Genomic DNA, 27,852 nt, shown 5'->3' with positions numbered 1-27,852 from the left:
ATGGGACCAAAGTCTCATATACACCTTATATGCACATCCTGAAGGTGATTTTATTTTTCGCTTGGGGATGCTGAACAGACTGTATGTTGTGAGCCTGCATTCTGACTGGGACCCATCTCACGAGGTCAGGTGTGAGATTTTCCACTTGTGGCATCATGGTGACATTCAAAATGTTTCAGATTCCAGAGCATGTTTGGATTTTAGATTTTTGGATTACAGATGCTCAACCTGTACTGAGAAAACCTTTATTGAATGAACACATTTTTTCAGGCATAAAGTTGTAATACCTAAAGAGACATGAAGAGACCCTAGAGTACAATGGCTGCTCTTACAAATCAGGAAACTAAGGCTCAGAGAAAGTGATTTTTGCCAAGGCTGTAGAATGGTATTTTTTGATACTAAATCTATTTTCTTTCTACCGCATGATGATTCCTCTATCACAGGTCCTAACTCCTAAATACAATATTCACTGTACAGTGTATGTTCAATAAATGTTATCAAAGGAGAAAAAGCCTGCAGCGTTAGTTAAGTCAATTAATCCAATAAGGTGTTAAAAACAGTTTAAGTTGCAGGAGCTAGGAAGTCATCCTTCATGATAACCAGTATTGGGGAAAGGTGATATTAATATGTGTTTCCGTCAGTGTTGTCTATTATATATGAAGACACCAATCTGAAACTGGAAAGCGTCAGACAGATGCAAAGGAAGTGACCAAAAAGGTGTCACAAACTTACAGTCGATAAAAATATCTGAGAGATTGGAAGCAAGTCAAGGAAAAAGAGACCAATACTGAATCTTCACATATGCTAAGTAATCTGGAAAGCTGATTTTTCAAGGACCAGTAGGAGAAATTTATTAATACAAAGTCTTAGGTCTTCTTCTATAGGGAACACAGGTCATACAGTTAACCTACCTCAGTTCCTGGCTTTCGGTGGTGAGGAGAGTAAGAAGTGCCCAGGCGAGGACCTGGCTGTCGTCCCCAGAGTGAAAATGACTGTGATGCTGAATGTTCTGCAGCAGCAGCTGGTCCAGGAACTCCAGGGCCTTCTCCTGCACAGTGCTCTCACAGTCCATCACCACTGGGACCACCCCCCGCAGCCAAACTTTCTGGATCTGCACGCATCTAGGCTGAGCCTTAGGAGTGAAAGATGATGACATGAGAAGGTCTAAATACAAGCCAGGGAAGTTGTGATCAACATTTTGAGATGTTAAAAATAATCACACATTCAACTGCAAATAGACCATAGAGTGAAAAAAAAAAAATTCAAAAAATATACAAAGGCAAAGCCAGCTTAATGTAAATCAGTGCAAACCAAAATTTTATACTCATACATTAAAGTCACTATTTTACTAGTAGCTACTAGTAAATCAGTACTTTTTTGGTCATTAAAAATCAAGAGCAAATAATAAATATCCCAAAGAGCAATTAGAATAGATGCTGACAGAAAAAGTCAAAATATGCATTGCTTAATGCCTTCTATCATGAAATAAAGAAATAAACATGCTTTTAAAATTCTTTGACTAAAATGCTAACTAGCTGACAAAAGTAAATTAAATATAGTACTTGTGAGTCTGTTTTTTTGGCAGTGTCATCTATCTATGCCCTAATTGACTAAATTTAATCTAGGCCTCTAGCTTAACCAAATCAATCTTAAATTTTATTTTTCTGTGTGAGATTTAAAGTGAAGAAAAGGGCTGGGTGCAGTCACTCACGCCTGTAATCCCAGCACTTTGGGAGGCCGAGGCAGGTGGGTCACCTGAGGTCAGGAGTTCGAGACCAGCCTGGCCAACATAGTGAAACCCTGTCTCTACTAAAAATACAAAAATTAGCCAGGCATGGCAGCACCTGCCTGTAGTCCCAGCTACTCAGGAGGCTGAGGCGGGAGAGTTGCTTGAACCTGACAGGCAGAGGTTGCAGTGAGCTGAGACAGTGCGACTGCACTCCAAGCCTGAGAAACAGAGCAGGACTCTGTCTCAAAAAAAATAAATAAATAAATAAAATAAAGTGAAGAAAGGGCTAACAAGTGGCATTCTCTAGCATTAGTTCCTAATTATGTTTAATAGGAAGCACAGTCCATCACACATAATTCCAAGATACCTCCTCCCTTATGTTGTGCAGTTCTGCAGTGGACTTAGTAGAGTTTTTAAAGGTCAACTTAACATTCAGCAGCAGGTAATTACTGCGTGGAATTACTTGTAATGTAAAATACCATGCATTACATATATAATGTCCTGTCTCTCACCATAAGGAGTTCAGTAAGAGACTGGAGGGCCTGCTTCCGGACAGACACTGCAGGGTCCCGACACTGGTCCTGCAGAATCCACAGGTCTTCCTTCATGCCCGAGACATCACAGTGTTTCAAAACACTCACTAATACCTAGAAGGCATATACGCAACATGAAGTGATAACTGCATAGCATCACCTCAGAAAGATAAACTGTTAACAAAGGAACACTTCCTTTAAGTTTGTGGTTCTTAACATTTTGGGGTCATGGATCCAACCCTCCCCCTCACAACATCCCATTTTTCAGAATCCGATCCTCTCTCAGAGAAAAACAAACGTTATATAAACAAATATTTACAAACAATTTTATGAGCCTACTAAAATCCACCCATGGTCCCTAGGTTAAGAATCCCTATTCTAAACAAATTAAGGATACAAATTTGTGGTTCTTAAAAAAATCAGAAACCCTGTAGGAAAGCTTAAAAATAAATAATCTTCCAGTTCATCTATGATTCATATATAACAGGATCAGGGTCAACTAACAGTTCAGTGAAAAGCAAATTAAGTAATGAATATGGCCTAGGAGTTTAAAAGATATTCCTTTGCATTTCCAAGTTTTTGGTGCTTAAAAAAAAAAATGTGCAGAGAACTCGCACCTGCAGCGCAGACTTCCTAACGTTGGTCTTCTCATCCCTGATCCTCTTTCTCAGCATTGCCATGACACATCTTTCTGTAGAAGGAATACCAAAGGGTCATCACAGCCGGAGAAAAGTCACACAGCAGTTAACATTTCACCACACAATACCCAGAAAATACACTCATCTTAAAGACTCACTAGCTTGTTTTAAATCCTAAGAAATTACAGTGTGGAAAAAGAAGAAAATGTGAATAATTAGATATTCACTGTAATGCACATAAACTTTGGAATATTAAAAATTTGGTTTTAAATCTCGACCCCTACCTCTAAAATTGTGAATGAATTACTTATCTCTTCCATGTTGTTTAGCTACAAACACGAGTATCTAACCCATAGGATTATTTTAAAGATTTGATGAGGTAATATATAACAGCAGCTTTAAAATGTTTGAATTGAAGGCATTTTTTTAATAAGAGACGGGTCTCATTCTGTCACCCAGGGTGGTGTGCAGTGGTACAATCATAGCTCACTGCAATCTCAAATTCCTGGGCTCAAGTAATCCTCTCTCCTCAGCCTCCCACGTAGCTAGGAATACAGGCATGAGCCACCATGCTAATTTTTTTTTTTTAATTTTTTTGTAGAGACAGGATCTTTCTGTGTTGCTCAGGCTGGTCTCGAACTCCTAGCCTCAAGTGATCCTCCCACCTCAGCCTCCCAAAGCAGTGAAATTATAGGAGTCAGCTACCACGCCCAGCCTTGAGGCTTCTTTATATTCTTAAAAATTACTGAGGACCCTAAAGAGATTATATCTTTTAATACGAATCAGAAATTTAAACTGAGAATTGTAAAAATATTTACTAATTCATTTTAAAATAGCAAGATACGTTACTGTTAGTACTTTTTCATAAAAAACAACTATATTTTCCAAAACAAACAAAAAATAGTGAAAAGGCTGGATGTGGTGGAATGTGCCTATAATCCCAGCTGCTGGGGAGCCTGAGATCAGAGGATCACCTGAGCCCAGGAGTTCGAGTCCAGCCTGGGCAACACAGCAAGACCCCATTTAAAAAAAAAGAATGGCACTGTTTTAGAGTTTTGCAAACTTTAAAATGTCTGGCTTAATATAAGCCAGCTTATCTCTCATCTGGCTTATATTAAACAGGATTCTCATCTCTGTTTCTACCTGCAATCTGTTGCAATTTGATAAGTCATGGGACCATTGGAAAACTCCAATATGCTTTGGTGAGAAAATCAGAGTGTGGAAGGCAAATGAACACGCATTCATTTCTACTTCAAGGACCCCTGAGGGCTCCCAAAACACACTTCGGGAACTGCTTATATATAAGAAGGCAGCTTAAAAAATAAAAGATGGAAAACAATAGAGAAAAATCGATGAAACTAAAAGTAGGTTCCTTGATAAGATCAACAAAACGAATACACCTTTAGCTAGACTGGCGAAGAAAATAAGAAAGAAAATTGAAATTGCTAAAATCAAGAAAGGAGGGACATTACTATTATTAGCCTTACGTAAGTAAAAAGGATTACAAAGGAATACTATGAACAATTTTATGCCAACAAATTAAGTAGCCTACATAAAATAAACAAATTTTTAGAATGACAAATTTTAGAAAGACACAAACTACAGAAACTGAGTCAAACAGAAATAGAAAATCTGAATATACCTGTAACGAGTAAAGAAACTAAATTAGTGGCTGGGCACGGTGGCTCACGCCTGTAATGCCACCTCTTTGGGAGGCCGAGGTGGGCGGATCACCTGAGGTCAGGAGTTCAAGACCAGCCTGACCAACATGTTGAAACCCTACCTCTACAAAAAATACAAAAAAATTTGCTGGGTGTGGGGGTGGGTGCCTGTAATCCCAGCTACTTGGGAGGCTGAGGCAGGAGATTTGCTTGAGCCAGGAGGCGGAGGTTGCAGCGAGCCAAGACTGTGCCATTGCACTCCAGCCTGGACAACAACAGCGAAACTCCATCTCAAAAAAAAAAAAAAAAAAAAAAAAAAATAGAAAAAGAAAAAGAAAAAAAAGAAACTAAATTAGTAATCAAAAAAACTTTACACACACACACCCCTCCCTAAGGACCAGACACTTTTACTGGAGAATTCTAACAAATGTTAAAGCAAAAATGAACAATGCTTCATGAACTCTTTCAAAACATAGAAAAGAATACACTTCCCAGCTCATCTTAGGCAAGTACCACCCTGATAGCAAAACCAAAACATCTCAAGAAAACAACTGATACAGTTTGAGTATTTGTCCCCACCCAAACCTCATATTGAATTGTAACACCCAGTGCTGGAGGTGGGGCCTGGGAGGGGTGTTTGGATCACTGGGGCAGATCCCTCGCAGCTTGGTGCTGTCTTCATGACAGCAATAATGAGTGAGTTCTTGTGAGATATGACCATTTAAAAGTGTGTGGCACCTTCCCCCTGACTCTCTCTCTTTCTCCTGTTCCTACCATGTGAAACGCCTGTTCCCTTTTGGCCTTCTGTCATGATTCTAAGCTTCCTAAGGCCTCCCCAGAAACAGATGCCAGTGCTGTACTTTCTGTACAGCCTGCAGAGCCATGAACCAATTAAATCTCTTTTCTGATAAATTACCCAGTCTCGCATCTTTTTTTTTTTTTTTTTTTTGAGGCAGAGTCTCACTCTGCTGCCCAGGATGGAGTGCAGTGGCGTGATCTTGGCTCACTGCAACCTCTACCTCCTGGGTTCAAGTGATTCTCCTGCCTCAGCCTCCTAAGTAGCTGGGATTACAGGCACCCACCACCATGCCCAGCTAATTTTTGTATTTTGGCTAGAGATGGGGTTTCACCATGTTGGCCAGGCTGGTCTCCAACTCCTGACCTCAAGTAATCCACCCGCCTTGGCCTCTCAAAGTGCTGGGATTACAAGCATGAGCCACCATGCCTGGCCACATTATTTCTTTATAGCAATGCAAGAAGGGCTTAATACAACAAGAGATCAATATTCCTTATGAATATGACACCAAAATTCTCAATAAAATACCAGCAAACCAAATCCAGCAAGATACAACCATGCTTGGGATTTATCCCAGGAATGAAATATCGTCAACCTGTGAAAAATCAATCAATGTAAATTACAGCATGGTAACAGAACAAAGAAAACCACACAATCATCTCAAAACAGATGCAGAGAAGTATCTGCAAATTCCAGCACCTTTCCATGATAAAAACTCAGCAAGCCTGAAATGGAAGAAAACTTCGTCATATTGATGAAAGCCATCTTAAAAACCTCACAGCTAACATCGTACTCAGCGGTAAAGACCAAAAGCTTTCCCCTAAGTAAAGAAAAAAGACAAAGAAGTCTGCTCTTTGACTTCTTTTCAACATCATTCCACAGACTGTAAACCAAAAATAAAATTCTAAGGCTCTCCAACCATCGGAACGGACTTCCTCCTCAGCCAGAGCACTCTAAAATTTAACCTGAAGGCTGGTTCAGGCCAGGACGGGACGTGGGGGTCAGACATGCCTCATTACACCCTCCAGGAACACAGACTTTAAGTCTGATAAGAAACATTTATGTTCTATTCTCTCTGAAGCCTACTATCTGAAGGCTTCCTCTGCAGTAATGAACTTTAGTCTCCACCATCCTTTATCTTAACCCAGACATTCTTTCCTGTTGAACCCAGTTCTTTAGATAAACTCAACCAATTGTCAACAAGAAAAATTTAAAATCTACCTATCAGCTGAAACCCTCCCCACCTTGTGCTGCCTTTTGGGACCAAACCAATGTATCTATTAAATGTATTTGACTGATGTCTGACGCCTCCCTAAAGTGTATAAAACCAAGCTGCAGCCAACCACCTTGGGCACGTGTTCTCAGGACCTCCTGAGGGCTGTGTCACGGGCCATGGTTACTCGCATTTGGCTCAGAATACATGTCTTCAAATATTTTACAGAGCTTGACTCTTGTCAACAAATAGGCAAGAAAAAGAAATGAAAGATATCCAGATTGGAAAGGAAGAAGTAGAACTACCTCTATTTACAGATGACTTGTTCTTACATCAAGAAAATCCTAAGGAATCCACAAAACAATCATTAGAGCTTGTAATGAGTTTGGCAAGGTTGCAGAAGATCAATTATCAAAAATAATTTGTAAAAACTGGCAATGAACAATTCAGAAATGAAATTAAGAGAGCAATTTAATTTGCAATACTACTGAAAAGAATAAAAACACTTAGGACAAAATTTAAAGAGCAACAATTGTTCACTGAAAACTACAAAACATCACTGTAACAAATTAAAGACCTAAAGAAATAAAAAGACATCTGGTGTTCATCGATTAGAGGAATTAACAAACGAATATGGCAACACTCCCCAAACTGATGTACAGATCAATCCCTATCAAAATCCAAGATGGCTTTTTTTTTCTTGCAGAAATTGGCAATTGATCTTAAAATTCATATGGAAATACAAGGGACCCAGAATAGCCAAACTAATTTTAAAAAAGAACAAAGGGACAGGAGGAGAACTCACACTTCCTGATTCAAAACTGACCATCACAGGACACTATGTTAATGCCAAAATATGACTGACATAAAAATTATTTCTGGGAAGACAATTAAAGCATACAATTAAAAAAGCAGCAGCAAACAGAGAAAAAGCTGTCTATCCTTTCCCTTTTCTTCCTATGGGCAGTATATAAATTCTCCTTTACTCACAGGGTCTCTAGACCCTTATCAGCCCAGAGCAATTCACAAAACTCACTCCATTATTTTCTTCCCACATACAGGCAGTCCCTGACTTAGGATTTTCTCATTTTGCAATAAGGTGACAGCGATGCACATTCAAACCATACTTTGAGTTTTGAATTCTGCTCACTTCCCAGCTAGTGACGTGCAGGATGATACACTCTCACGATTCTGGGCAGCGAGAGTAGCTCCCCGTCAACCACACCATCAAAAGGGGACAACAGAGAGTCTCCAGTGTATTGTGCTGCCAGCATTTTTTGGGTATGGTGTTTTGTGTTATGTAAGTGGAGTTCTAAGCCCTCAGTTACTTTACATTGAGATCTCTCCCGCACAACACTCACTAGACACGTTAATAAACTTGTTTGTCTTGTTACGGGGATCCATCCCAAGGAAGAACTCATGAGGACCGAAGAAAAAGTTATTTCCCCTCTCCTACGCTAGAACACAACAGCAATCAACACAATGTGGAACATAAAGACAGACATATAGATTAATGAAATAAAATTCCATTAATAGAGAATATAGAGCACATAAATAAGCTCATGAGCTTATACAAGTCAGCCAAGTGATTTTTTTACAAGGCTGCCAAGACACAGGTGAAGGAACAGGCTGAAAGAAACAGTGCTATGTCAACTGGATAGTCACAGGCAAAGGAGTGAAGCTGGACCCCCTATATCACACCATATGCGAAAACTGATCAAAGACCTCAATGTGAGAGCTAAAACTATAAAAGCATTAGAAGAAAACACAGGAGTAAATCTTTGTGACTTTGGATTACACAGTGATTTCTGAGCTGTGTGCTACCAAAAGCACGAGTAAAAAAAGAAAAAGATAAATTGCACTTCATCAAAATTAAAATGTTTTGTGCCTCATAGAATACCATTTGAAAAGACAACCCACAGAATGGGACAAGTCTTTAAAAAATCACATATCTGATAAGGTGTATATATATAACAATAACTCTTTCAACTCAAAAATAAAAGATAACCCAATTAAAAAATGGACAAAGAGCTTGAATAGACATTTCTCCAAAGAAAACATATTTATATGGCCAATAAGCCTATGAAAATTTACTCAACTTCATTAGCCATTAGGGAAATGTAAATCAAAACCACAAGTACCACTTCATACCCACAAGGATGGCTAAAATAAAAAAAGACAGACATGGCAAGTGTTGGTAGGAATGCAGAGAAATAGGATTATCATACGTTGCTAGCAGGATTGTAAAATGGTGTGGCCACTTGAAAAAGTTTGGTGGTTCCTCAAAATGTTGAATACGGAGTTACCATATGACCCAGCAGTTCTACTCCTAGGTATACACTCAAAGGGAGTGCAACCACACATCTATACAGAAACTCATACAAGAATACTTACAGCAGCATTAGTCACAAGAGCCAAAAAGTGAAAACAACCCAAATGTTCATCAACTGATGAATGGATAAACAAAATGTGGTGTATCCTTATAATTGACTATTACTCAGCACAAAGAGGAATGAAGTACTGATAGATGCTATAACATGAATGAGCCTTGAAAACATGCTATAGGTGAAAGAACTCAGACACAAAAGACAACATAGTACATGAGTGCATTTATGTGGAATGTCCAGAATAGGCAATTTTTTTTTTTTTTCTTTTTTGACAGAGTCTTGCTCTGTTGACAGGCTGGAGTGCAGTGGCGCAATCTCGGCTCACTGCAACCTCCACCTCCTGGGTTCAAGCAATTCTCCTGCCTCAGCTTCCTGCGATCTGGGACTACAGGTGTGTGCCACCACGCCCAGCTAATTTTTTGTATTTTAGTAGAGATGGGGTTTCACCATGTTCGCCAGGATGGTCTCGATCTCCTGACCTCGTGATCTTCCCGTCTCGGCCTCCTAATGTGCCAGAATTACTGGTGTGAGCCACCGTGCCTGGCCCAGAATAGGCAATTTTATAAGGAAAGAAAATTAGTGGTTGCCAGTGGTAGGAGGAAGGGGGCATGGGGAGTGACTGCTAATGGCTATGGGTTTATTTTTCAGCTGATGAAATGTTCTGGAATGAGTCTGTACAATCTTGTGACTATACTAAAACAACTAAATTATACACTTTAAATGGTGAATTTTATGGTGTGTGAACTCTACCTTAATTAAAAAAAAGCAAAGAGAGCAAAGTGCAGGGCATCTAAGTGACTATACAAAATTTTTAATGTATAATTAATGCCAACAATATATGTCCTTTCAGCTTATGAACAATACACTGGAAATATGGGCTCTTTGAGTCCCCGAACTTTCATAATTTTTAAGCATCATTAAATCACCTCAACTTGATATTGCTTGAAAAAGTCTGTGCCACAGTAAATCCATAACCTGTTTAGACGAAGTCTGGCGCCAACACAAACATTCAGCATTTTTCCAGAGTACATTTTCCTATGACATTTGGAAAACCTGTTTATTATAAATGCAGTTATTGCTCTGAATTTGAGTAATACATGCTAATATCTAGCCTCCCGAACCTATTTCACGCTGACCTTCTAGGCTGAATAATAAAAGCAGTAATGTAATCATCCTCAGGGTGCTTTCTGCGCATCTCGGCACCTACCTCAGTGTTCCGCATACATGTGTGTGTACAAGTGTATATATGAGAACACTTCTGTGCACAAGCACCTGTCTCTCCACTGCTCCTTAAGAGATGGAGCTCTGTCTCACAGACTTGTGCATCTCCAATGCCTGGAACGCATTGGGAAGGACCAGATAAAGGATTATTGAATAAATTAATAAACCCAATGATGTAATGAATCCTCTACGTACACGCTCTTTCTCTCTCTTATCTGTCTCTCTCTCTCTTTAAATCACTGTCCTAAATGTCGTTTCTGCAGACTTTCCCAACAGCCGTCTGGGAAAGATGGGAGGGTGTTACAACTGGAAAACGACAGGCATACCCTAGATCATGCAGCTATTTAGTAACTAAGTTGGTACAAAAAAGCAGACTGCCCTGCAATGTTATTTTCATTTTTTTATTTTTTAAATAGACTGTCGCCCAGGCTGGAGTACAGTGGTATGATCACAGCTCACTGTAGCCTGGAACTCCTGGACTCAAGCCATCCTCCCACCTCAGCCTCCTGAGTAGCTGGGACCACAGGTGCACACCACCAGGTCCAGCTAACTTTTATATATTTTTTTAAGAGATGGGGTCTTGCTGTGTTGCCTAGGCTGGTCTTGAACTCCTGGGCTCAAGTGATCTGCCGGCCTCAGCCTCCGAAAGTGCTGGGATTATGGGATTACAGGCATGAGTCACCACGCCCAGCCATCTGTTTCAACTCTTAGGGGTGAATAAATCAGAAAAAAAAAAAAAAAAAAAAAAAAAAAAAATCCAAGGTTTTAGACTCTACTTACGGTTGTCTGAAATCCAGCAGCATTACCTATCTGACAGTGATAAAATCTGACATACCTCCAGATCCAACTGTTTCACCACTGCTGTCTATGTTGATCTCCCCTGAGGGTTCGGAACGGTTAGATGTCTGCCTTTGGTAGGAAAAAGCTTTAAAAAAAAAAATTAAAAAAAAATTAAAAAAAAAAATTTAAAAAAGCTTTAAAAAAAATTACAGTCATTAAGCTAAAAATGTGTTATACTTTTAATAACACAGCTAAAAATGTGTTATACTTTTAATAACATTAGCAGGGCACATTACTCATTTAAGTTACAACGTTATTACTGAAATGAATTTCAACTTCTCTGAAAAAAGTACGATGTTAAAGCAGGTAAATAGGGAGGTAAGAAAAACATTTTAAATATTCCACAAATTTTTAAAAGATAATCATTCAATATTTGAGAATGTATTGATCCACTACCTGATGAATTTCTCAGTAAGGTACCAGGGTGACCCTCTATTACTGAAAACGTAGGACCTAAAAACAAGAAGAAAGAGAAGAAGGAAGGAGTCAGCATCATAAACTGAGTAACTATCCACAGAGGAATCAAAATCAAGATAATTAGGCTCAAAGACAAGGCAGACAGATTCTAAATTGCTGACAACTGGTAACGTTCTCCTTGGGTAAGCACTGAAATGGAGATTCATCCTAATACCACCAATGCCCACCAATGCAAAGCAACAGTAAAGGTAGCCACCAATGTCGCCTCTCAGATATGAATATCTGAAACACTTTTAAAAGGCCTTGCAAATGTATCAGGCTTGCCTATTTAAAAAGTTATTTGGCAAGAAAATATACTAAACATGGTTTTGAGAGTAAAAATAGATCACGCCATACCTATTACTTTTGCCACAGAAAAGAATGATTCCCTTGCAGTCTATTTCTCAAGGAGCACAAGACCGGTTTCCTGTCCCAACAGTCGCCATACTCACTGTTAATCAGGAGCTCCAGAATACTCTCTGACGCATTGGTAACAGTCAACTCCAGACAGTGTGCAAAGCTGGACAGTGCCTTGCTGCGGACAGTAGGTGCCTTGTCTAAGCAACGATCAAACATAATTTCCTGCACCAGGAACTTATGCTTTAAGAACTTCTGATGCTCCAAGGAGAGGGTGTTATCCACCTCTCTTTCAGGCAGTTCTAACAGAGCTAAGACAACATCAAGAGTAAAAACCCGGTGTGGGATCTGGTAAAGCAAGATCATAAGAATTGCCATCAGATGGGAGTTAAGAACCAAAGAACCCTCCTCATTCAGACCTAGAAAAAGAGACCCTTTTAAAAAGAGTTTAAAAAGGACCCAAGGTTTTATGCAGAGCTATCTCCTACCTTGGAACTTCGGGAGTATTTGTAAAGCCAGGCAATGAACATAGCGTACTCCCCACAAGGAAGTTTACTGAGCAGCTGGACTAGGGACTGGGCTGCAAAAGTACGATACTCTGATTTATCTACCACCTGAAAAGCAGAAACAGAAGTTGACCAACCAATATCCACCCGCAGGATGGCTGAAACATATTTTGTAATACAAGTTGAAAACCGGTGAGTACAACTAGTTCAATGACCTTTAAATGTTAGGTAAATGACTAATAAATTTTAGGTTTTAGAACCCTTGAAAACTAATCTAAAGGAAATCTATAAACCATCTCTCCAGAAAAATGCACATACAAATTTAGTATACAATTTCAGAGAGTTTTTAGATCCCCAGGTTTCATAAGGTTCAAATTAAGAATCATTTGTCTAAATGGTTATAAAAATTTAAGAGGTCATCATGGAAATTTGAACACTGGATGTTTGATAATATTAAGGAATTACTGTGAAAGGATATGATGGAATTTGCTTCAAAACACAATCCAGTATACACATGTTGGGGGACGTGGGGTAGGGGTTTAAGTGACACAAAACTGTGGAAGTCGGTGATGGGTATGTGGTAGTTCACCATCCTATTTTCCCTGTTTCTGTGTGTATGTTCAACATTTTTCCAAAATAAAGTTTTTTTTGGTTTTTTAATTTTGTTTTTTATAGAACACTTTTGTCTAGGGGACCATCTAGTGAACATTAAATAAAACCACTTTAAGTAACAATGCAGACTCATTCCCAAGAAACATATACCTCCCCCACCGACACACGCACACATTTATCTTCACACGTGATATACTTCCATGTTATTAATATTACTAAGGCAAACGGTACCTTGGCACAGATGTGCTGCAGTAAGATACGGACGACTGGGAATATACTCTCCTTTAATTCATCCACAAGGGTGCTTTGTAAAAGAAAAACACATCTACTGTTCACAATACAGTCAGTGACTGTCCTCAAAAACCACTACTCCTATATTTAGAAATCCTAGTTATTAAAACACTCTACCCTCACACTGTAAGAGTGGTTTCAGTAGAATGAAGAGTGAAGACATAAAATGTCATCGTAGAAAACTGTTAAGTAGTTCCCGTGCAGTTTTGAGAGCTGCTGCAGAGTAGCTAAGTCATCAGGTAAGAACAAAAATGTAATCTTCATACAATTCTTTTGACTACTTACTAAATTTCATATTAAGATGTAAAATATATCCTTTGGGGATAAATATAAAAATTGACTAAGACACAGTACCACCTCATGGTAGCTCAGTGAAATGCATTAGTAACATTACTTCTCCGAACTGTAACCCAATAGGAAATTTCTTTTTTTTTTTTTTTTGGAGATGGAGTTTTGCTCTTGTCGCTCAGGCTGGAGTGCAATGGTATGATCTCAGCTCACTGCAACTTCCCCTACCGGGTTCAAGAGTTTCTCCTGCCTCAGCCTCCTGAGTAGCTGGGATTACAGGTGCCCGCCACCACGCCTAGTTTCTGTATTTTTTAGTAGAGACAGGGTTTCACCATGTTGGCCAGGCTGGTCTTCAACTCCTGACCTCAGGTGATCCGCCCACCTCGGCCTCCCAAAGTGCTGGGATTACAGGCATGAGCCACCACACCCGGCCTCAAGAAGAAATTTCGACAATGCCCAGACTTGATCCATTTTTAGTGATGTTTATCTGTAACATTACATGAAGACTATTGCGACTGGCATATGGGAAACTCTCATGGAAAAAACAAAATGATAGTGTTTTCACTTAAAACATTTTAGTTACTTAATGTTTTAAAAAGTCCTTGGTGAGAGACATTTGCTCAGTCACAAGATGACGTCATCCATACCCCATGTCTCCAACTAAACTCCATACTGTGCACACCTAAGGCACGCACACACTGGCACATACACACCATGTCTCGGCACCACCTCCATGCTGCATGCCAAAAACTAGTGAAGGAGGGAAGGAAAAGCCAATGACGCAGCAAACATGTCCTTGCCAATGAAGCTGAGGCATGAGAGCTTTTAAGTGAAGCTGAGTGACCCATGAGGGGAAAAGTAGTCTAACAATTATTGCTACGGAGGTAAAAAGCAACTCAATCCTTTCCTTCAAGTCATTTCTATAGAGGGAAAGGAATAGAAAAGTGCAAAGAAGAAGAAAGTGGCAAAGAACAAAAGCAAAGAGCTGCAAAGTAGAGAGCAACAGAAAAGGGAAAGAGGTGGACGGGCTGCAGCAAAGCAGACAAGAGAAAGGAGGAGGGGCCACCATCCTCTCTCTGAGGCTGACCCACAGATTGAGTGCAAACAAGCTGGAGGCTGGCGCTGGCCCATGCCCTGCAGATTCCTATATCTTTAACAGCGCCCTAGCTGGGAGCCTACCAACAGAGACCCAGACACGGAAAGCACATTAGCTATGAAGTGCTTGGTTTTCACCCCCAAAACCACCATCAGGCCAGAAATTTTAACTCTACACATATCAGAAATCTTAGTGCAGGGCCCAGAGTACTGAGGGAGACTGACGGGGTGAAAATTCATGATTTGTGTGCTTCACCTGATAAACTGGACCGCCTGGTTTCTACAGTTGATGACTTGGGAGGTAACAGCAAGGGGGGCACGATGGGATCCTTCACCAACTTCTAACATTAATATTACATTGAGCATTTGATGGAAAACACAACTGATAACCTAGAAGAGAAAAGAAAATTCAATTTAAGATCGGAGAGAGAACACAAGGGTCTCAGACATAGTGATGCAGACTGTAGTAAACCATTTCAAGCCATCTGAAGGTAGGTCAGGTTGGCATAATTGCTGGCTGAACACTAGGGATATATTTCTTAAACAATGAGCAGGTATACAATAAATGCACAATGTAAACAGTGTGAAAGAATGGCTGATAGATACTATGTCTGATAAAAACAATACCTAGTTTCTCTCCCCACCCTCTGCATATCATAACCCAGAATTTAGGATAAATAGGGAATTAACTGTCATTTACAAATGGCAAAGAATGCTACTAATGTTCCCTTATTTAAAAGGAGAAGAATGATACTTTACACCTGCTTTGTGCCTCCAGTTTACAAAGCACTTTCCAACATATTATCTCATATAACATAGTCACTAATTAATTTATTCATCCAATAAGTAAAACATTTACTGAAAACCAAGTGGTAGGTATTGCATTAAGCACTTTCATCTACATAGCTAGATTTTACTATATATATATAAATATACATTTAATTTTAAACCTTACAACAATTCCATGATGTAATTTTGCAGGACATGTATAATTTCCACTTCACAGATAATTAAAAAAAGCTCCAAAGGTGAGCTGTCCAAGATCAAATAATTAAAGATAAGGCTAAAAACCAACATTGCTTGACATCAAGTCAATACTTTCACAATTAAAAAAAAAATACCGGCCAGGTGCGGTGGCTCACGCCTGTAATTCCAGCACTTTGGGAAACTGAGGAGGGTGGACCACGAGGTCAAGAGATCAAGACCATCCTGGCCAACATGGTGAAACCCCATCTCTAAAAATACAAAACTTAGCTGGGCGTGGTGGTGCGCACCTGTAGTCCCAGCCACTAGGGGGGACTGAGGCAGGAGAATCGCTTGAACTCGGGAGGCCGAGGTTGCAGTGAACCGAGATCGTGCCACTGCACTCCAGCCTGGCGACAGAGCGAGACTGCATCTCAAAAAAAAAAAAAAACCATCTTTACAGACACAGTAGACCTAAAGGGATGAATTTTCCCACCTATGTTATTGTTTAAAATATTTAAAAGGGCATGCGAATTAAAAACATTACTATAAATGTTATCACATTCATATTTCAAGCACACAGAAGTGCTAAAGATATAAAACTTATAAAATACCGAATGTTTCTAAACAACAGGCATTGTGCTCGGCATGTGGCATGCTCAAATTCATTTAATCCTGTGACAAATCGATAAGGAAGGTAAGACTTTGGTCCTTTTTGTCCACAAGTGAAATTTAACAATTTAGCAAGGGTGAATGACTCATTCAAGAACCCATAGCTACTAAGTGGTGGCGTCAGAATTCAAAGTATTCCCAAGTATTCCCAAAAACATCTTCTTAACCATGTTACTGCCTCTGCAAGTTAACGCATCGCAGATACCAAAAGCCACATGACCTTGGTCCAACACATTTTTTGCAAAATCTTATTGTTTTATTTAAGATATCTAAGTTTAGTAATACCATAATGCACAACTAACTCTAACTCCAAAGTTTATAGTAGTGATAACGTTCAAGTAACTTAGAGGCAAAACCCAGTTATCTATGCTAACCACGGATGACAACCTACAAAATTTCTGTAGAATATCAACAAAAATAATACAACTGCTAATAGAAATACTGAAGCACACATGAATTGCCAAGGGAAACTTGAAAATTCTCTGACCATTCTACTTTTTAAAATAATTTGGGAAATATTCCCATAGAAGTTAACTGTTCAGCAGCTTATCTGTTCCTGTAGAAGTAACTGTTCAGCAGCTTATCTGTTTTTTCTAACTGGAGCCTAACAATAATTTGCTGCAGGCACCAAGTATTCTGATATAAAGTTGGCAATAAAGAACAGAGAGCAAATAGAAATAGTGATACTTTTTATTATGCAAATAATATAAAGTCATGAAAATGAGCTAGTAAATTGAAATGGCATTATATCAAATGCTTTTAACATATTTCCATCTTATGGTTCGTGTACCTTCGATTCAACTAGTAACCAAATTAGGTTCTCATCTCCTTTACCTTATCTCCTTCTCCATGAACGGGAGAGCACAGCAAATACAATCCATAATAAGCCAGTTCTGGTATGTATTTTGCTTGGTCAAGGTCTCTAAAAAAAAAAAAAGACAAAATATTAGTTAATGGATATGATTTTACTTGGAATATTTCTTAGTCCTACAAGCCATGTTTACATGAATAAATTCTACCTGTGTGCCAATTAGGACAAAATGGCATTTCCATTTCTGCTGGAGCAACAATTAGTACACTATACTTAAATTGTAGCACTGGAAGATTTAATGGCTCACCTGGCTTGTGTAACATGACATTCATGAAGAACTGGCTCAAAATTAGTTAATGAAACAAAGACCTAGAAAACAGATATGAAGAAAAGGCCTGATTTTTTCTACTCATCAAGTATTAGCCATAGTCTACACCCTTTGAAGTTGCCCTAAGGTTCCTGGAATTTTCACTTACCTCTATACAATTCTGTACACATTGTGGCTTTTCTTTCAAGGAAAACTTTGGCAGAAGCCTTAAAAAATTCTTTAAAAGGTGAAAGATGGCATTTCGAATTTGAGAAAGGTCCCGGGCAGAAAAACAAATGTTCTCATCTTCTTGTTCTTCTATAATTTCATCCATCTGGATTATGAAGAAATGTACAGGTGACTGTAATGAATATGCCAAACACTTGGTTCCATGGTTTTCAATTTACCCAAACCGAGCCCAGATAAACTCCAGGCAGGAGCTGACGTTGAGGTGATATGACTTCCACCAGGTCGCATCACTGTTCTAGGTCTCCTTGGCCACAGCAGTAAATCACTGGACTAGACGACCGCCACAGTAGTTTCTAGTTTTGTGTCAATGAGGAATCCTTTTTTTCAGATTTTTTGCTGTCTATGAACTTCTATCATTCTACCGTGTCACATAAGAATATGGAATTAGGCTGGGTGTTGTGGCTCATGCCTGTTAACCCCAGCAGGAGGCCAAGGTGAGTGGATCACTTGAAGCCAGGAGTTCAAGACCAGCCTGGCCAACATGGTGAAACCCCATCTCTAAAAAAAAATGCAAAAATTGGCTGGGTGTGGTAGTGCACGCCTGTAGCCCCAGCTACTCGGGAGGCTGCAGCAGGAGAATCACTTGAACCCATGAGGCGGAGGTTGTAGTGAGCTGAGACTGCACCACTGTACTCCAACCTGGGCGACACAGCAAGACTCTGTCTCAAAAAGAAAAAGAAAAAAGAAAGAAAGTAAGAAAGAAAGAAAAATTATATGAAGCCCAAGAGACAAAGCAGTATTGGATAGCTTATGACGGTTTAGGACCATTTGCCTATAATCATGATGCCTGAAAGCATGTTTAGTATAAAGTCAATCCTTAAATAAAGCAAATCGTGTGTTGGTATATATGTTTCATTACTCGACTGACTTCTTACCTCAATATCTTCTCTCCTGGGTGGCCTTCCCCTTTTTCTGTGCCTCCCGGGGTTAGCCTGAGAGCTCTTAGGCTGTTCTTTCTTTCTTTTCCGATTCACGTTGGATTCCTGGGGCCAGCTCTTCTTTAGAGTCTGAATGCATTTGTCAAACATCACTGGGTGGAATACTTGATTGGCTACACTGCCTATTCATGAGGAATAAAGAGTAAGCAGGTTAGATTTAATTGTCTTGAAATACGTCTATAACATCAGATGAAAAGTTACAAAGCAACACACAGGCGTTTCATGACTGTGAATAACAATGAACTTGTAGCAAGAGCACCATTTCCAACGTCAGCCTTGGCAGAGGAGACAGCGCTGCATCAGAGATAAATAACAAGATTTCCAAATCTGGCCAGGACAGAGGAACTGGCTTTACACTTGTAAATGACTAGAAAACTGGGCAAAAGTTTATAAAATAACCATTTTAAGACCCTGGGCACCAGGAAGCATAAGAAAAAGGGAAACAATGAGGTAAACCCTCAAGTCGCCCCAATATTGTATCCCGAGGGAATTTCTGCACAACAGCAGAGAAATGGTAAATCCACACAAATTATAACGGTCTTACTATGTTGAAAAAGCAGAGTTAGAAAGACAGGGTAGATGGAATTTATAGAACAGAAGAAGCTACACAGAAACAGAGTTCTAGAAATTGGCCCAGGGCTGAACATAAGCTACGCATGCACAGGGTAAAATCCTAAGACAGAGAGCAAAGAAGTATTTCCAAGGAGTAAGAAGATGAATTGTTTTCACAACTCACACAAGGCTCAGATACATTTGAGTTGTGGCCAGCCAGAGTGGAGTGATCTTGTTAAACACCTAGAGCATTCAGTAGAGACCTCAGAACAAACACACCTTAACAGTAGGGCTAAACCCGACATAGCGTAAAGGCTACTTTACATCTGCCCTAATAAAGCTTTAAAACAAGCCTCAAAAGGATCAAGTTAATCCACCAATAGCTGCCTATCAAAACATACTTCAATAGTATTTAAAGGAACACAACAAAATCCAGACACTCAACAACATTCCAAATGCCCAACATCCTGGCTGAGGGCAGTGGCTCACGTCTGTAATCCCAACACTTTGGGAGGCTGAGGTGGGCGGATCACTTGAGTCCAGGAGTTTGAGACCAGTCTGGGCAACACAGCAAAACCCTGTCTTTACAAAAAATACAGGGGGGAAAAAAACAACAACAAATGTCCAGCATCCAGTAAAAAAATTACGGGGAGTGCTAAAAAGCAGGAAAATGTGCCCCATAATAAAAATCAGTCAATAAAAACAGCCCAGGAAATGACAGGGATAATGGAACCAGCTGACGACAACCTTAAAGCAGCTCAAGAATTCAAAGTAAAACCTTATCATGAGGAGAGAAATGAAATTTAAAGAAGCAAACGGAACTCCCTTGATCTGAAAAAGAAACATTCACTAGATGGGCTTAATAGTGGCTTGGTTATTACTGAAACAAAGATAAGTGAACTTGAAGATACAGGAGCGTAGAAACCAAAAGGCTAATAAAGACTCAGTGACCCATGGGAGAACATCGTGCAGTCAACACAGGAGTGACTGAAGTCCCAAAAAAGGGGAAGGAAGACAACATTTGGAGAAAAAGTCACTGAAAAATTTCCAAATTTGTTGAAACTGTAAGTCCACAGATCCAAGAAGCTCAATGAACTCAATCGCAGGAAGCACAGAGGAAATCACAACAGAGCATAGACAATCCAACCAAAAAGCAAAAAAAAGTTAACTCAGAATTTTACATTCGGCAAAAAGATTCTTGAAGGTGAAATAAAGATATTTCATACAATCAAAACCTGAGAGGGTTTATGGCTTGCAGACCTGCACTAAAAGAAATGTTTAAAAATAAAAAGTTCTCCAGGCAGAAGGAAAATTATATGAGATTAATCTTTCAAATATAAAAGCTGTTTATCTTGTTTCCAAAACATTCTATAAAAGATAAAGAAGCATTAATGAAATGTAGGCTTTATAACATGTAGAAAAAATAACACACAAAGAGGAGAGGCGAAAGGAAAATACACTTTTTGTTGTTGTTGTTGCTCTGTGTGTGTGTGTGTGTGTGTGTGTGTTCCACTGGAGGCTGGCTCTGTCGCCCAGGCTGGAGTACAGTGGCATGGATCTCGGCTCATTGCAACCTCTACCTCCTGGGTTCAACTGGTTCTCCTGCCTCAGCCTCCTGAGTAGCATGTGTTACCACATCGGGCTAATTTTTGTATTTTTTTTTTCTTTTTTGGTACAGATGGGTTTCACCATGTTGGCCAGCTGGTCTGGAACTCCTGACGTCAAGCGATCTGCCAGCAGCAGCCTCCCAAAGTGCTGGGATTACAGGCATGAGACACCTCGCCCAACCTAGGAAAATACACTGTTTTAAGGTTGTTCTTACATCACATATAAATTGGGAGAATATTATCTGAAGATAAACTGTGAGAAGTGCCTACTGCATACACAAAGCAAGCACATAAAACATACGCATACATGCAAAAGAGTATAGCTAATACACCAAAAGAGACAAGGAATACCAAAATCCAAAACAAGGCAGGAAGAGGGAAAACTGAGCAAAATACAGATTTAAAAAAATAGAAAATAAATAGAAAAGTGGCAGAACCCAACTAGATTGATAATTACTCTGAATGTAATCAGCTAAACAATTTAAACATTCTGATATAAAAGCAAACGTTGTCAGAAAGAAGCATGACCAAATGGACTGGGCGTGGTGGCTCATGCTTACAATCCCAGCCCTTTGGGAGGCTGAAGCAGGAGGATCGCTTGAGGCCAGGAGATTGAGACCAGCCTGGGCAACAACATAGCGAGACCCTGTCTCTACAAAAATAAAATAAAGTAATAATAATTAGCCTGTCATGGTGACTCACACTTGTAGTTCCAGCTATTCTGGAGGCTGAGGAGCCCAGGAGTTCAAGGTTAAAATGAGCTATGATTGCCACTGCACTCCAGCCTGGGTGACAGAGTAAGACCCTGTACCTCTCCTTTTTTTTTTCTGAGACAGAGTCTCACTCTGTCACCCAGGCTGGAGTGCAGGGGCACGATCTCAGCTCACTGCAACCTCTGCTGCCTGGGTTCAAGCGATTCTCCTGCCTCAGCCTCCCGAGTAACTGGGATTACAGGCATGTGTTACCATGTCTGGCTAATTTTTGTATTTTTAGTAGAGACGGGGTTTCACCATGTTGGCCAGGCTGGTCTTAAATGCCTGACTTCAAGTGATCTGCCCGCCTCGGCCTCCCAAAGTGCTGGGATTACAGGTGTGAGCCACCATGTGTGGCCCTGTCTCTCTTAAAAAAAGAAAAAGAAAAAGAAAAACCATGACCACATGACAGGCAGTCTACAAGAAAACCTTTAAATATAAACATACGGATAGGTTACAAATGAAAGCATGAGAAATGATGTACCAACCAAGGACAAATCTTAAGATAACTATAGTGGCTATCTTAATATTAGACAAAGTAGACTTCAAGACAAGGAATATAACCAGACAAACAAGGACATAACATAATACTAAAAGGACCAATCCATCAGGTAGACATGACAATCATAAATACATCCATATCTGTCAGACTTTCACAATATCTTAAAAGAACTAAAAGGAGAAATAGATAAACTGATAATTATTCTTAGAGATTCCAACATTCCTCTCTCAAGAACAGATAAAACAAATAAACAGAACATCAGGAAGCATATGTAAGTCTTGAATAACATTTGCAACTAACTTGACCTAACTGACATTTACAGAATACTAGATCCAACAAAGGCAAGGTACACATTCTGTTAAAGTGTAAATGGAAGATTCACCAAATTAGACTCTAGGTCTATTAAAAAAAAAAGCACAACTAAATAATTTAAAAGTATCATAATCATATGAAGTATGTTCTCTGATCCCACCAATTAAAACTCAGTTACAATAAGATTTCAGGAAAGTTCAAATATTTGGAAAATAAACTAAATTTACTAAACAACTCAGAGATGTAAGTAATGACAAGAAAAATTAGAAAATCACTTTGGCCTGCACAACAGTAAAAACATATCATCAAAATTTGTGGGATGCAGATGAAGCTGTACCTGGAGGGACATTTATAGTATTAAATACTTGTATTAGAAACAAATGTGAGAACAAAGATCTAAGCATCTACCTTAAAAAGTCAGAATAAGAGCAAATTAAACCCAAAGTAAGAAGAAAGGAAATCACAGCCATAAGACCGGAAATCAATGAAACAAGACGGGACAAACAACGGAGTTTAATTAATGACATCAAAAGGGGTCCTCCAAAATGAACAGTAAAATGAATAAATCTCGATCTAGACTGATCAAGAGAAAACAAAATACAAATCACCAACATCAGGCATGAGAGGAGATCACTAGAAATTCTACAAAAAACTCCAGGCCCAGATGACTTCACTAGTGGGTTCTACCAAACATCTGCAGAAAAAAGAAAACCCAAAATCTGCCACACTACACAAGAGAAGGGAATACTATGTAACTTATTCTACAAGAATGGTATTACCAAGATACCCAGGTACCCAAACCAGAAAAAAAATCTCAAAAAAAGAATATCCCTTATGAATATAGACAGAAAAACCTTCAACAAAATATTAGCAAACACTCTGACAACATATAAAAAGGATTATACACCGTGACCAAGGTCATACAAAATTGGTTTAATATGTGAAAATCAACCAATGTAATATACTATATTAGAATAAGAAGCAAAAACCACATGATCACTTCACGAGTGCAGAAAAGCAAAGGACAAAATCCAGCAGCCTTTCATAATAAAACACTCAGTAAACTAGGAATAATAACTTAATCAGGGCCATCCTGAGAAACCCACAGGGAACATCACACCTAAAGGCAAGGCTGGATGCTTTCCCCTCAAGATCAGGAATAGACAAGGATCCCCATGCTCCCCTTCTATTCAACATTGTACTGGAGGTTCTAGCCAGGGCAAATAGGTAAGAAGAATAAATAGAACCCAGACTAGAAAGAAAGAAGTAAACCTGTGTCTATTCACAGATGACATGATCTTACATAAAGAAAACCCTCTTGGAACCAACAAATGAGTTTGGCAAGGTTCTAGGATACAAGATCAATAATCAAAATCAATTTTGCTTCTATATAGTACTGACAAACAACCCAAAATAAAATAAAGAAAAAAATTTCATTTACACTAGCATTGAAAATAATACTTAAGAATAAATTTTAAAGAGGAGATGCAAGAGTTGTGCACCAAAAATTACAGAGCACTATTGAAACAAATTAAAGAAGATCTACAATAAATGGAAAGACATCCTGCGGCCAGGGATTCGAAGACTGAATGTGGTTAAATTGGCAATACTTCACAAACTCATCTACGGTTTCAATGCAATCCCTGTCAAAACCGCAGCTGGCTTTTCTGTTGTTGCAGAAATTCACATGCAGATCCTAAAATTCACATGGAAATGCAAGGGAGGCAGAACAACCAAAACGAAAAAGAATATACTGTGATCGAATATTAAGTATCGACGGCATCCCAATCATAAACCCGAAACATTTAAAAACAGAAGGTAACTGGCAGGAATACGGCTTGCTGGAAAGCTGCAAGTGGCCCGCACAACTAGTAACAGCCACCTCTTTGCTCTGGCAGAAATCTCAACCTTAATCAGAAGAAACTGCAACTGGCAAGAGGAGAGTGAAACTGGGTTTCTAAAACCACTACTTTTTGGGAGAGGGCCTGGTTACAACTGAGACACTGCTTAGCAACAAAATCCTTTAGGAACTTACTCATTTCCAAAGTCATCATGGGAGCATTAACAATAACACAAATTGATGTTCAAGGCTTTAAATATAATACCTTTTTGCCCATTCCCAGATCATATGGAATAAATCCTTTGCATTAATTACAGATGCTAATATAAACAAAGATAAGCAGCAAGGTGACTGATCTTGCCATTTTCTTTTCCATATGAACTTTGGGTTATCTAACTCAATCTCTATATTCCACTCTCTCTCACCTTGGGTTTGGAGTAGGGAAGAGAATGGATTTCACTGTCATAGGAGGAACGGCCTCCTCAGTGCTCTGACAATAAAGTAAAACAGTGCTCGAAAACAGACTCCTGGTCAGTGTCCTCCTTCAAGTATCACTAGCTGCTTTCCTGCTTTCTTGATTAGAATATTTTTAACCTATTTTTCAATACCAACATCGGAGAGGTAAGAAGCAATGACTCCCCACAGCAGTATTTCTCAGTCTAGACAAGGAATCATGAGAAGAAAGGGCAATATCAGAATTTTAGACGGCGGTGGTGGAGGGTGGGCGTGGAACTCTTGCAGTCCTTCTAAGATTATTTTTATTAGTTTATAGATAGCATAATTTTGGATGTAAAAAAAAAAAAGGGAAGGTTTTCAAAGACCTATAACATGCCATGTACTTTACAGACTTGATCCTCAGAACAACTCTCTGCCATGGGTTAGCACTGCCCCATTTATAAGTGAAGAAACAGAAACAAAGTATAAGAATTGAAAACCATAGAAAGAAAAAAATGACAGAAGATTTATCCTATCCTATCAGGTCTACATACCTGGTACTTCTAGTAGCAAAAAGTAAAGCCCAGCGGCATGAAGGCCATATTCGCGATACTGTACACTGACATTCTTCTTATGAACTATTTGAACAAAATGATAGAACAATGCCACCAGTGTACTATGGGAAACATTGTTCTCAATGAAGAAGGTCCAGATACTCTGTGGGGAGAGGGCAAATCACAAAAGCCAGTCATTAGAGAAATGGAAACATTTCCTATTATTTGATTTTTGTAAGTTCTTGGTGCCTTACAAAAAGAGGAATAGACTAGCCTGGCTCCTATTGCTAAATGTTTATCATCTTCAAAGGGACTGAAACAAAATATCAAAATTAAAAATATATTATCCAAAATTACAAAGATAAATATGTACATAACATATTTAAATAATTAAACTTTCAAAAGAATTTTGTGCTAAGTTTGTAGCATATATACTTCAGAAATTAATAGCTTAAAACTACACTAAGACTTTTGGGACATCATATATTAGTGATTATTCAGGAAAGTTATCCCTCTATTTATATTAAAAGGAACTCAAATCCCTTTACCAATAATTACTGAGGAAATCAGAGCCCTTTACTTAAATGTTCTGCAGATTGCAGGCAATGGGAGCAGGAAATGAAAGAGATCTTGGAAATAGCCCAAGTAAAGGAGATAAACCCTAGAACAGAAACTACAATTGTATTAATTCTATCTTCATTCCATGTCTTCTCCTACTAAACACATGAAGAAGAAATGGGTTATTTTAATAACCTAAACATAGCAGGAACTAAATATGGTTTATCCTTGAGTATCATAACAAAAAAAGGCCCACAAAATTCAAGTGAGCAGAGCACTCTCCTTTCCTTAACTAAAACACTTGTGGGAGAAATCATCTCCACTGGGCACAATGGCTCATGCCTGTAATCCCAGCACTTTGAGAGGCCAGGGCAGGAGGACTGCTTGAGCCCAGGAGTTTGAGAACAGCCAGGGCAACAAAGCAAGACCTTGTCTCCACAAAAAATAAAAAATTAGCTGGGCGTGGTGGCACACACCTGTAGTCCCAGCTACTCAGGAGGGTGAGGTGGGAGGCTCGTTTGAGCCCAGTAAGTTGGGGCTGTGGTAAGCTGTGACTGTGCCACTGCATTCCAGCCTGGGTGACAGAGCAAGACCCTGGTCTCAAAAAAAAAAATAAAAGGAAAAAAAAGAAATCATCTCCTAACTTTATAGTGTCACATCCTCATTCCTAATGCCACCTGCACCTCCACTTCACTCACGAGGGTGATTGATCACCCTAAACCACCTGCTCACCAGGGCTCTGCGTATGGGGTCACCTTGGCCCCACGTGATCCCATGGCTGCTGTCTAGTCTGGGCGTCAGTGACCCTGCACTCCCTACACTTGATTGCTCCTCCGCAGACCCCTTCCAATCAGCTCTCCACTTCTGTCCTGGCTTCTTCCCCCCTCGGTGATCTCACGCATCACTGTGCTTCAACCCACACCTCGATTTGAAGAACTCTCCTCTCTCTCCTGGTCTCACATTTCTACTACCTGTTAAACTTCCCAAGGATCTCCTGACAGAATCTCAAGTTCAGAAGTCTAAACAGAACTGTTTCTCCATTTGACCTTGCTTTTTCCCTTATTTCCCACCTTGGTTAACAATATCATCATCTTCCTAGTTTTGAAACCCTGGGGATCACTGACTTCTTTCTTTTCCTAATTCCCTATGCCCAGTCAGTTTAGCACTTCACACCATGTTTTTAAGATATCTCAAAAGGGCTTCCTAGTTCACAAGGCCCTATTAATTCTAATTCCAAAAATGTCCCTAGTTTTTAGTCTTCCTTCCCAGTTCCCAAAATCGTAACTCCGGATCATGCCATTATTACTCATAACACCTGGATCACCAATATAGTCTCCCAAGGGCTCTCCCTGCACACAATTTTTTCCCACTTTAGTCCACGTACTGTCAGGAACATCTGCTTAAAACAGATCTATTCAGGTTACCTATCTATTGCTCACTGTAACCTCTTTCACACAGGCTGCTTGTGAGGATTAAATGAGTTAATACATGCAGGATGCTTAGAACAAAACTTCATACACACTCTACCAAACATGTTCAAACTCCACTGCTGAACCTCACGTAAGGCTACCCATGACCTACCCTTACTCTACCTTACGGTCCCGTCCCGCCACACACTTTTTCTGTATGCCTCTTGACGCTTCCTACGTGTTCCCATTGGGTGGCTCCTTCACTAGGACTGCCTTACAACCCAAGCTTCTGCTAGTCATCTGTGAAGATTCACTGCTGGCCACTTTCTTTCTGGCACTTTCCCAACCCTACCATGCTCCCTTTTCACACCCTATGCAACAAATCTGCACCTCTCTTGGAGCGTTTTTCACAATGTGGTTCATAGAATATTTCCAAGTGCTCAAATGCACAGTGGCACTGCACTCTTCACCCCCTGCAACTGCATGTGGCTGCTGGACCTACTTTGGCTAGTGTTCAAATGTCCACTCTTCCTCCCTGAGGTCCCTGGGGAAGACCTCAACCTGGGGAGATTGTATCATAATCCCCACTCTGTCAACCCAGGTACTTAAGGCAGTGCTTAGCATTATGCTGAAGGAATGTTTAATTAGATGATTTAATTTTGTGATGTAAAACTTGGAAGTGAATTTTTTTTTGTTCACTTAAATGTTTCAGAGATGTTAATATCCAATTAGCTTTTGTTCTGTTTCCCAACTCTTTGGTTTTTTTTG

At 39.5% G+C, this 27,852-nt stretch overlaps 1 protein-coding gene across 2 annotated transcripts in view; it reads right to left on the bottom strand.

The window, feature by feature from the left end:
* NCAPD3 (non-SMC condensin II complex subunit D3) overlaps positions 1 to 27,852 on the bottom strand; it is a 71,992-nt gene that overhangs the window by 39,247 nt on the left and 4,893 nt on the right. For both annotated transcript variants that reach the window (XM_030829593.1, XM_030829592.1), the window contains exons 3-16: positions 25,118 to 25,280; positions 18,501 to 18,685; positions 17,546 to 17,710; positions 17,377 to 17,438; positions 17,093 to 17,180; positions 14,880 to 15,013; positions 13,181 to 13,253; positions 12,320 to 12,445; positions 11,927 to 12,179; positions 11,415 to 11,471; positions 11,014 to 11,103; positions 2,880 to 2,953; positions 2,242 to 2,376; positions 912 to 1,132 (exon numbers count right to left, since the gene is read on the bottom strand). In XM_030829593.1, coding sequence (XP_030685453.1) covers positions 912 to 1,132; positions 2,242 to 2,376; positions 2,880 to 2,953; positions 11,014 to 11,103; positions 11,415 to 11,471; positions 11,927 to 12,179; positions 12,320 to 12,445; positions 13,181 to 13,253; positions 14,880 to 15,013; positions 17,093 to 17,180; positions 17,377 to 17,438; positions 17,546 to 17,710; positions 18,501 to 18,685; positions 25,118 to 25,280 — 1,826 coding nt within the window. The remainder of the gene's footprint in view (positions 1 to 911; positions 1,133 to 2,241; positions 2,377 to 2,879; positions 2,954 to 11,013; positions 11,104 to 11,414; positions 11,472 to 11,926; positions 12,180 to 12,319; positions 12,446 to 13,180; positions 13,254 to 14,879; positions 15,014 to 17,092; positions 17,181 to 17,376; positions 17,439 to 17,545; positions 17,711 to 18,500; positions 18,686 to 25,117; positions 25,281 to 27,852) is intronic.

Source organism: Nomascus leucogenys, chromosome 15, assembly GCF_006542625.1.
Source record: "Nomascus leucogenys isolate Asia chromosome 15, Asia_NLE_v1, whole genome shotgun sequence".
Classification (NCBI taxonomy): domain Eukaryota; kingdom Metazoa; phylum Chordata; class Mammalia; order Primates; family Hylobatidae; genus Nomascus; species Nomascus leucogenys.
Note: the sequence above shows the minus strand (reverse complement) of the source record. Positions and strands in the feature narration are given on the sequence as shown.